General features: G+C 45.3%; 1 protein-coding gene and 1 long non-coding RNA gene across 3 annotated transcripts in view; one reads left to right on the top strand and one right to left on the bottom strand.

The window, feature by feature from the left end:
* Positions 1–6,234, bottom strand: part of LOC117881358 — a 34,152-nt gene extending 27,918 nt beyond the window's left edge. The window contains exon 1 of the long non-coding RNA XR_004646773.1: positions 6,072–6,234. This is a non-coding gene — a long non-coding RNA (uncharacterized LOC117881358). The remainder of the gene's footprint in view (positions 1–6,071) is intronic.
* Positions 5,665–10,512, top strand: LOC117881357. 2 transcript variants are annotated; one of them, XM_034778504.1, is made up of 2 exons: positions 5,665–6,051; positions 9,100–10,512. In XM_034778504.1, exon 2 carries the CDS (start codon positions 9,102–9,104, stop codon positions 10,095–10,097), a length of 996 nt encoding a protein of 331 aa, XP_034634395.1. In that variant the 5' UTR covers positions 5,665–6,051; positions 9,100–9,101; the 3' UTR covers positions 10,098–10,512. The 2 variants fall into 2 exon arrangements, with proteins under 2 accessions (XP_034634395.1, XP_034634394.1); XM_034778503.1 differs by lacking the exon at positions 5,665–6,051 and adding an exon at positions 6,059–6,429.
* Positions 10,513–11,388: the final 876 nt, after the last annotated feature.

The following is an 11,388-nucleotide window of genomic DNA, read 5'->3' on the forward strand; positions in this document are numbered from 1 at the left end:
GGAGGGGGCGGAGTTAGGGCGGGGTTGGGGTGGGGAAGGGGCAGAGTTGGGGCGGGGCTGGGGTGGGAAATGGGTGGGGCCAGGGCCCCGTGGAGGGTCCTCTTTTTTTATTTGTTAAATATGGTAACCCTATAATAATAATCACACAGCAGCTGCCTGAATTTGGTGTTTGGTCTGTTGTGTGATTTACTACCTACTACATTCAAGCAAACCAAAAAATTCTCACCAGTGGTAAAACTAATGCGGGGGGGAGGAAGCCAGGGAGAGAAGAGAGAGGGTAAGAAATCATCCAACTCAACTGTATTTTTATGACAATCAGAGGCAGCTCTAAGACTGTCATTTTGGATGAAATATGGTCAGTGTACATAGAAGTGACGACTTCTTTTGGGTGCCTAACACAAGACACTGAAGGCTTCTTTTAAAAAAGGTGCGGAGTATCTGCAGATCCCATTTATTATAACTAGAGCTATCTGGTCTCCACGTATCTGCAAATCAGGCCCCTGTAGTGGTTTAAATTGGGCTTCTAAAAAAAATGGAGATCCTCCCCCCCAAAAATAAAAATCAATGATCACTTTGAAAGTTTAGCCCGAAAAGCTCCGACTAAGCTCTGGATGACCAATAGCTAGTTACACACTCAGTGGCATGAGCAATGCTCCCTTTACTGTTTTCCTTTATTGTTAATCCCAGTCCGTTATGGTTTTCATGCACACAGGAATGCTGATTTATTGCATTCACTCTGGAGGGTATAAATACAGAATTACTGGGGAGGGGAGGTGTCCACGCCAAAGCTTTCTTCAAAAGGGCACGAGAGAAACATCAGTCACTTCCAGAAGAGACAGAGAGCCTTTAAGAGCCTCAGCGTGGTCACGTTTTGGACAATCCTTTTGAAGAAACGCAAGAGAAGGGCTGCGGTGAAGGTAAGGTAAAGAAAAATAAAGTGTTGCTCTGCACAAGCTGAGGGCAATATTAAATGTTTGTGTGTGAGTGTGTGTGTATATATATATATATAGTTGGTATTTGCAAAAGAAACCATTTACACTTAAAACATTTAATTAAATAAAAGTAGGAAAACGATTGCGAAGAACAGAGTAGTTTAAAAGGATTTAAAGAACTATTCCAATATTCTTAGATTCAAGCCAATGTAATTTTACTACACGGTCCTCAGAGAGCTGGAATAAACAAAGCATTGTGCTTTGATACCTGACCAAAACATTTGATCTGAAAACTATATTTTTACTGTAGGTCAGAGTGGCAAAGGTGAACTTTATTGTAGTGGCTCCCAAATATTGTGCAACACTCAGGTCACACCAAGACTTGACCTGCAACCTTATTCACACAAGTCAGTCCCTACTCACAAGAGAGTCACATAGAGATTCCCCTGGTTACCGGTTTGCTGGATCGGGCCAAGGCTACAGCAGAACAGAGTGATGTCTGCACAAACAAATGCATCTCAGGAGTACTCTATAAAAAGGAACAACATGCACAAGCATGTGTTGTTATTCCCCACTCCCATTCAGACTAGTCATTTTCTCCATTGAGGCTATCCCAGGTATTTGTAACCCATCTGCTTATGTAAATGTAATCGGAGTTTTCCATTCTACAGTAATTACTATCCTTGCAAGGCAAGGAGGGGAAATTTAAGCCCCCAGTAGTTGCTGGTAGCTCTCTATACCTATTCTTGCCCTTTGAAGACAACACATTGTCCCATAGTATTCAGTGCATTTGTAATAAACTAAGGCAGTGTTTCCTCAACCAGTGGGTTGCAACCCCCAGGAGGGTCACAAAGAGATAATCAGGGTGATCACAAGATACGGAAAGTTCTATAACAATCCAAAGGCTTGTCTACTCCAGGGAAATTGATCAGAGTAGTTATCCCTAGAGGGAGCTATTCTGGAATACCTTCCTCTAGAATAATTACTCTGCTCACAAAGCAAAGTAATTATTCTGGAATAAAAGCATTTGTATTCCAGATCAGAGAGTGTCCACACAGGGGAGTTATTTCAAAATAGCTAAATTATACTGGAATAGCTAGGACAGTCAATTTCACCCACGTAGAAAAGGCCTAAAGTAAAGACAATCTCATTCTTCACACTCCCTTATCCTTCAAGGTCAAATGTTCTCTGTCAAGCTCTCAGAATAAAAAAGGTAAGGGAGTTGTGAACATTTTTGATTGAAGGTTGCCAATCTGATAAGGTTGAGAAATACTGACGTAAGGAATACATTCTCTCTTGCTATTGAGGAGCTAGACAAAGCACATTCAAGGCTTAGCTTTCACATGCTGTATTTTCCCCACAAAACACCGTTGCTTTATTTAATAAATTGTATGTAAAAAAATAGGATCAAAATCAGACCCAGTCTTCATAGACGTGTAGTGTGTTGACATAAGGTGGAAACAGCAGGAGTCAGCTAGAAAAGCCAGACTGATGTGGTTTAACGCTGCACGATCCTAATTCAGGAAAGCACTTAAGAACATGCCTAAATCCATCCTTAGTCAGGAAAGTCTTACTGACGTGCTTAAGTGCTTTCCTGAATTGGGGCCCGTATGACTTATGGCTCACCATTTCACGTGTACAGGGAAGCTCAAATTAATCCGGACTATGGTTAGTGGTATGGGGAAGTCAGCGTTTGAAACCCTCTTAAACCAAAGAAATCTCATGGCAACCCAGTTTAAAACTGTATCGTAGATTGAGTGGTAGACAAGAGGTCCTCAATTAAGACAGGTAGTCTTTTCCCATCCCCCTCCTCTCCCAGTTCTACATAATTATATTGAGATAATTGCAATGGCTCGGGCTGAAGGGCAAATTCAATCAGTGCTATTTCATTCATTTACATGTCAGGGGACTGACTACAAGGATACAGAAAGAGCCTTTGATTCACAAATCTAGTGCATCTCGATGGCAGATGTTGCCTGTTTTTAAAAGATCATTTAGAGCCATAGTGATAGATTAGATGGGTTTAGGGCCATCTGGTTGGAATTCCGTCCTCCCTGAATTGCAATGTAAAAAAGTTCTGAAGAACAAACTCCTGAGTTCTACTCTGAGCTCCATCTGGGGTAAATCTGGACCAACTCCACTGACATCTGTGGAGCTACTCCAGATTTATTCCAGTGTAAACAAGAGCAGAATGAGGTTTGCTGCTTAGCCAGTCGGGTGGGTAAGGGTTCAGTTACAGGGGGAATATTATCACGTAGCCCCATTAAATGTGCACAACAGCTCCTCTTTGCTGTACATCAAGATACAGCAATTGAGACGGGAGTTGGAGGATTCTCCTATTGGAGACATTGGATAAATATCTCCTTGTCCATCAACTTAATAATGATGAACTTGACTATGTTAAGTCTATCAGCATGGTGTTGCTCTCACAAATTCTGGCATTTCCACTCTGGATTTTTTCTTAGCCGCAGTGTATTGGGTATTTCTGAATTGCATTTTAATTTTTTGTCCTCACATTTTCCCTCTCAATGACACAAAGTCGAGGGAAGACACTTTATGATTCAAGATGGTTTTGGAAACTATACAGTGAGGCCTGATCCTACCAAGTGTTGCCTCTAAAGTGCTGAGGTTCATTTCCCCACCAACATACGTACTTCTATCTAGGACATACGTCAGTAGGAGTTGAGGGCGACCAGCACCTCACAGACTCAGGAGTTGGCCATGAGTGACAGCATGGTTGTTTCCTCTAGACTTTGATTCTAAGGCTGAGCATCATATTAAGTAGTTAATAGCAATGGGGAGGTGCTGTGTTAGTAAAACTCCCAGTAAGTGTGTTTTACAGGTCCTCCCCCTCCCCCCTGCAGTGCTGATCCACAAAAAATCGGAGTCTGATACAGCCCCAGACAAAGTTTGGGCTCTTTAGCTCAAGCTGCAGCAGTTTGTGCTTTTAGGCCTGGTGGTCTCCTGCCCATTGTATTGGCCAAAATGGCGGCCACCTCATTAACATCCATTTTGCCACCCTTATTCACGGTGCATAGTCTCTTACTCCATGAGTGATCACATCAGGGGTGAAAGTAAAATTGAGCTCTTACCGGTATGGGGCCAGCTCTGGGAACCCCCTCCCCCTCAGAAGAGGCAGGGCCTCAGGCAGAAGGGGCAGGGCTGGGGTCAGCGTCCCCCAGCCAACCAGCCCGCCCATCTGCACTGCTTGGCCTGCACCACCTGGGGTTCCAGCGGCGACTTAAAGAGCCCGGGGCTGGAGTCCTGGGCCCTTTTAAATCACGGCCCCAGGGCAGCTACTTAGTTTGCCCCCCCTACCCCCCGTCAGCAGCAGGGTCCTTTGCCACAGCAGTGCTGTTACAGCACTGCCCCTTTTACGCTCCCCATCTGCGGCCCTGCTGGGTTGTCGCTGCCCCTTTTGCACTCTTCCCCCCCCCGCGTGCCATCAGTTGCCCTGGCAGTATGGACCCGGCAGGGCAACCGATTGGGGGGGGGGCACAAAAGGGACAGCAACATTAAAGCGTCAGCCACAGCAGCACTTTAAAGTCAGCGGTAGGGGCCAGTACTGGCGGTTACTTTTTACCCGTACCACCTTACGTTCACCCCTGGATCACATGGAAATGAAGCGGACTTTAGAAGCTCACATTAAGGGCTTACAATGAAGGTAACTTTTAAACAACTGACCGAGTTCTTGCATCCCTGCAGAAGACGGGATAACGGTGCTGACCCACCTTTGTCTAACAGGGAGGTGTGTGGATTAAGGAATGCTATAGTAATGCTCAAGAGAGCTGGTGCTTGGGGCGGCACATGGAAGGGGGCGGCACATCTGGCTCTTCGGCGGTGGGTCCCTCAGTCCCTCTCGGCGGGAAGGACCGACCGCCGAATTGCCGCCGAAGAAGCGGCAGCGGTAGAGTCGCGGCGGAAGTGCCACAGGTCGCAGTTTTGTTTTGTTTTTTGGCTGCTTGGGGCGGCAAAACCCCTGGAGCCGGCCCTGGTATTACTAAGCAGCAGCATTGAAGATTCATTTTTGGTGCAGCAAAACACACTGGCCAATATATCTATAGCTAAAGTGATGCTGACGAGCTAGTAATAAAATGGTCATTCCCCGTAATCTGGAGCCTTTCCGCATCCTTTCTTTCTGGTTTATTTGTAGGACAGTAGTGGTGCCCCAAATAGGCAAGGTATTGTAAATAAAGATAGGAAGACTGTCCCTGTTCCAAAGAACTTGCAAACTAAAGAGATCTACAAACAGAGGCAGCGTAGGGCAAAGCATGAAACCTACAAAGTAGTCAAGATGATGGTTGGCACATGGCATGAGAGCTTCATGTCATAGCATATATAATGAAAACATCATATATATATATATCCTTCCTGTATACACAGAATGGACCAGATGTGCCACATCCCTCTTTAGGCACTATTCTACAATACAAACAACTACTAAGTCCACAACCCTGATCAGGACCCCATCATGCTAGCGATTGTGTACACACACACACACACACACATCCTCTCCCCCTCCCCTCCCCTCCCCATCCAAAGACTTACAATCTAACCAGACGAAGAAACAGGTAGGAGGGCAAAGAGAGGGGAAGCGATTTGCTCATGGTCACACAGCAGGTCAGTGGCAGATCCAGGAAGAGAACTAGATTTGCCAACTCCCAGTCCAGTGCTCTATCCAATAGTCCAAACTGTGCTGTTCACTTTGTGCCGCTGTAGTGCGAGAGACACAGAAGCCATCTGGATCTCCTTCTCAGTGGGGATAGAGGCAACAGAACAACCCTAAGCACCTCTCTTCCTGCCACCTCTAGCACAGCAAGCTCGTCGTGGGCAGCGTAGAGAGGAGCAGACCGGGGCATGCTGTGCTCTGGCTATCCCCATTTGGCAGACTGTCCCTTGGGATCCTTCGCTAGCTGGCATAAATTAGTGCAGCCAACAGGCTCTTCTAAAACTTCAGACGGCTCCAGGATCAAGGAACTGTAACCAGCTCCCTTGTCTTCCTCCATCACCCCTACCTGAAGCTAGCAACTGAGAATCAAGACGAATATATTGCTAGTATTTTCACACAGACTTCGTGCAACGCACAAACAGCTGCTCTCTTCCTGTGGCTCCAGGACACGTACGTAACAATACATTTACCTTTTACTCTCTGAAAATTATAACTGATCACCACCACATTCCCAAAGCAAAGAGGATTTGTTGCCGAAGCTGTTTTGCTGCCAATACCATTGTCCTGCCTTGCTGATTCCATTCTGCCTTTCCAGTAATACAAGGCATTTATCAAATTAGGATTCTCAGGAAATGCAAGGGATCCAGCAGTCTATATTTAGCAACAACAACAAAAGAACAGCACAATCAGCTGACTGGAAGCTGTTAGCCTGATGCACAGTCCAGTTTTAGACAGCATAATCTTCCGTCTTGGAAACAAGGAGAGAAAGGTGCTGAAAACTGAAGATTAGAAATACAGCCAGCTATAAAAGAGAGAAAAAATATCCAGGTAAGGAAAAAGGAGGGTGCCTCAAAAGCTGGAATTGAAATAGATCCTTTGTCTGGAGTGCTGCTTAAATGGGATCACAGCCATTAGAGCTTGTGAACCTTCAGGGATCTCAAACACAGGGGAGCCCACATATCTGTAGGTTCAGTAGGTATTGCTATTCCCACCCTGCACCTAGCCAGGGGACTAGGTGGGTCACAGGGCCTAGCCCTGTCACATGGCCTCTGCGTGGCTTTCTAGCACCCCGGTGCTGATGTGATCTCAGCTGGATTCTGTCTGAGTTCAGCCAGGTCAGACAGATCTGTGAGAGTGTGCAGGGGAGGGGAAGCCCCTAAAAACAGTATAGTGGCTGCATTGGCTTGGGCCAGCCCTGAGTATCCCGCACGATTCCCTGGGTAGGTACATGGGTGGCTAGCCCACGCCGCTGCCCGTGCCACCCCACCCTGCTATTTTTAGGGGGTAGCTGGAGCAGAGCTAGTGCATCTGTCTACCTGAGCTGGGAAGTGCACCTCTCAACTGCTGTTAGATGTACCGCAAGTCTGAAATCAACCCACTACCATTTGAAGGTTTCATTGGAAATACATAATTGGATTGTTGTTTGCTCTGGGAGAAGGGGCCATGTGAACAAGAAAGGAAGTTAATGGGAGTTGCAGGTACCCAGCCCCTTTGAACCTAGAGGGCCATTCCTCTAGGTGCCCAAGTACACATTGGGATATTTAACTTGAAAACACCCACTTTTAGACATCTGGGCCCTGATCCTGCTATCACGGACACTGATGGCAACACACCGACGGGAGCAAAAATCAGGACCCAATTTTCTTGCCTAGAGGCTTTAAAAAGAGGAAGAGTAGATGGAAAAGAAGGGAAGTAAAAAGCAAACCTAACACCTGCTTTAAACAGATGGGACTTATTTTAAATTCAACAATTTCTGGGCTTGGTTTACTTTTCTGGTTGTATCTAAGGGCAGGTCTACACTACTGCTTAAGTCGATCTAACCTGCATCGCTCAGGGGTGTGAAGACACTCCCTGAGCAACGCAAGTTACAGCGACCTAAGCGCTGTCCACACCTGCGCTATGTCAGCGGGAGACACTCTCCCATCAGCATAGAGCGTCTTCACCAGATGCGCTACAGCCGTGCCTATGTAGCACTACTAGTGTAGACCTGCTCTAAGATAAAAACCAGGAACAGAGCAGAGCAGAAGGGAGAGTACACAGCAATTTCTACACTGGGTGCTGAGTATGAACAGATTGTTTGCATTTTATACGTTGTCAACTTGCTGTAGAGGTTCAACAAAGCCCAGATTTATTTCCGGCAATCAAGAAAATGATATATTCATATAAATACCGAATTATGCACATAAGCATCCAGTGGAGTTTGTTCCATTCTGACTGAGTATTCTCATACAAGACTGATGAAGGGAGCTTGGGAAACTTAAATTCATAACTCTACTAGACACTGAAAACCATGGACTCAGAGACACTGATTTTATGGCTCATTACAACAATTTGTAATACATCTCACTGCCTGCTAACCTTTAACTACCCACTTCATTTTAAGTGGGCTCCTACAGCATGTGAGAGCCCCTTAGGCTGAACAAGCTGTTCCAACTTGTATTTAGCTAAGACACTCTGGTTACTTCCCCAGATCCGAAGAAGAGCTCTATGAAGCTTGAAAACTTGTACCTTCCACCAACAGAAGTTGGTCCAATAAAAGACATTATCTCACCCACCTTGTCTCTCTCGTAACTGTGTTTTCCCCAGGATATAACACTGCAAACAATTTAGAAGACAGTCAAGCACTGGATAAACGGCATATTATGATCATTTCTGCCAGAAAATACTTTAAACCAGTAAACAAACTGGAAACAGCACTCTGAGAACTGAAACAATCCTTAAGATTTTATGCTAGTTGATAAACAATTCCCAGTGACGTGAGTGGGAGCAGTGCAGGAGCCCCGAACATCAAGAACTGCATGTAATACTCATATTGTGATGGGCTTACATTTTATTCCCCTTGCATCTGCATAAGCAGAGCAGAAATACATTTATTTATACAACCACCAGAACAGATGAATGTGAGGACATTTTTGCACCATCATGTACCTTATTTCTGAGCCTTATAGAAAAGCTCAAACATAATGTCCATTGAATATCAGATATTTCCCCTATTAACTAGGGCCCAATCCCACACTTTTCTCAGACGAGCCACCCAGTTATACTGCACTACACACAACAGGGGAGCGAATGAGTAAGGACAGCAGGCAGGAGCCCCCATTAGGCCTCTGCTGATAATCTTGCTCCTCCAAAACTCACTGTACTAGAATGATATTGTGCAAATCTGTGGATTGTTTAGGTGTTTTTCCCTTGCATGGTTTTAGAAAGGAACAAAGTTACTGCCAGGGATTTCAGCTGCGTAAGCTTCTTTATTGAATTGTTTTTCCTTGACCAGGTCTGAGTAATCAATCATGTGGTATATTTTGTTTTCTTGAAATAAAGATTTAGTAACAGTACTGCTCTAAAGTTCCCAGGTACACTACTGCTTACTTCTTGACTACAACAGGGGTGGGGGAGAGAGAGGGAGAGAGGTCATATGAAATTTACAGAAATGCCAGAGTTCCTGTAACATAGCTGATCATTTTCATATACTAATAACATCGTATATATTCTTTGCAGCCATGGCACCCCGCATACGACTGACTATATCAAAGCCTCTCCCAACCATCTGTGAAACCCAGGAGGAAGTTTTAGAAGATGTAACCAGCAATGTAAAAGGCTTTGGGAGCTTCTCTATGGACTCAGATTCTTGTTCCAGTGACGACTACCTTCAATCTATCTGTCATTTAGCAAGACCCACCTTCCCAGTGCTTCCTGAAAACAACGGTGTGTTTCAAGACAAGAAGGTATTAGAAACACTCCAAAGAGTGTCCTGGTTCCCAAAGCTGGCAGTGGCACAGCAAGTCATTCCAAAGTGCAAACTGACCAACATCTTCTCAGACATGATGTCTTTAGAAAAAGTTAGTTTAGTACTTGACAATGCAAAGCTATACCCCTGTACCAGGGCTGATCCACTAGAACAATTGTACGCACAAGCGGAGAAGACACGACACTACAGGGGTTCTGTTTATGGTGAAAGCTCTAGCACTGATGACTCACAGCGTAGGGGGGATGAAATTCATCCATCCACCCCTCAAGAAAAAACAACAGAAAAACAAGATCTAGCTGGGGTATTCCGTTTTCCAAGGCTTCCCTCTCCAAGACCAACAGAGAGAGAAAATAACTGCCCAGAGCAGAAGTGTCTGAAAAGCAATAAGATAATGGCGGTTTCTGAAAATGATCAAACTCAGAAAGAAAACTGCACCATATTTATTGATGGTAAACGGATATGGCCACACCCACCCAGAGAGAAACAGCAAGGAAACAAGGGTTTGAGCTGCCCCCTACGAAGACAATGTGCTGTGTTCAGAACAGCAGGTGGCACTGAAAAAGAAGAGCTGAAATCTTCTAGCGATAACAAAACTGTGAAGGGAGAGGTACTTAGTAAGCAACGTTACCCACAATGCTTTCAGGTAGATAAAAAAGCCATGATCCATAGCTGGATCTCTGAGTGCAAGTGTGCCTGGAAAGGAGCAAAGGTTAAAGGTTGCCTACTTCCTGCCATCGCAGAAATATGAAAACGTGATGCTGAACAGCTGCATCTTTTGCAAGACATTGTGGCCACGGCTGTCTTAAATCCCTCCCTGCTACCTGCATGCGTTGTGCAGAGAAGAGGGGTGCAGTATACATGTTTACAATGAAGCAGATACATTTGTGATCCATTACATCTCTCACCTATGTGCAAACAGGCAATAGATCTACTAACGTGGCTATGCTTTAAAAAAAGGAGAGCTCTAAAGACCGAACTACTGAGTCGGCTCTCAGATACGCAGGCATTTGTAACAGCGTCTCTCCTCGGCTCAGCAACTCCTTTTGCACATGCCTTTCTTGTGCTCTGAGAACGGCTGTAATAATACGGGTTTCAGGGTAGCAGCCGTGTTAGTCTGTATCCTCAAAAAGGACAGGAGTACTTGTGGCACCTTAGAGACTAACAAATTTGTGGTATGATGTCCATCTGCTTGCATTTGGAAAGGAAGATGATGTCTGTCTGTATCTGTTAGTCTCTAAGGTGTCACAAGTATTCCCGTTCTTTTTGTAATGATACGTGTCTCTACATCAGAGATGGAGACATCAGTCAGGTACACTAAACAGGGGAAACAGTGGTTTAGAAGTGGGATGTGTAATCTGTAGGAGCATCAAGCCAATGGTGGTTTACAGCACATGCCAAAATTGACACACGTCACACCCCTGGATGGATTCACTCTGCCAGGAAACTCCTGCAGGATGCTTAGACAGCACTATATGTGCTTTTTGACACAAGTGGCAGGTTCGGGGAGAGGCTGGTCAGCCTCACTGCTAACTTCTCATTTGACAGCTGGCGGGTTAAACATTTCAACATGTAAATGCTCTAAAAATGATGCGGTCTCATTGATAAACTCAATCCATTAGCATGTGAGGTGGAAAATACAAAAACCTCCTTGGGCAGAACTCTCCTCATGCGAACACCAGTGTGGCTCTGTTAACTTCCCTAGAAGCATGTTTGATTTAGGCTGGCAAGGGAGGAGAATCAGACACTCTGTGTGTAGAAGCCTGTACAGTAACATGCCAGTGCTTGTCTTGTGTTGCTATTATTGTAGTTTAGTGAAAACTGTCTGCTTTTTCACTGCTATTACAGACTCAAGTGAATTTCCAGCAGCCCAGGCAGGGCCAGCTCCAGGTACCAGCCGACCAAGCACGTGCTTGGGGTGGCACCTTGTAAGGGGCGGCCAATCTTCGGGTGGTGGGGCGGCACTCTGGGGGGGTTTTTTTTGGTTCAGCGGGGCAGCGCTCAAGGTTTTTTTTGTTTGTTTCAGCCGGGCAGTCCTCAGG

Source organism: Trachemys scripta, chromosome 8 (assembly GCF_013100865.1).
Source record: "Trachemys scripta elegans isolate TJP31775 chromosome 8, CAS_Tse_1.0, whole genome shotgun sequence".
In the NCBI taxonomy this organism is placed as follows: domain Eukaryota; kingdom Metazoa; phylum Chordata; order Testudines; family Emydidae; genus Trachemys; species Trachemys scripta.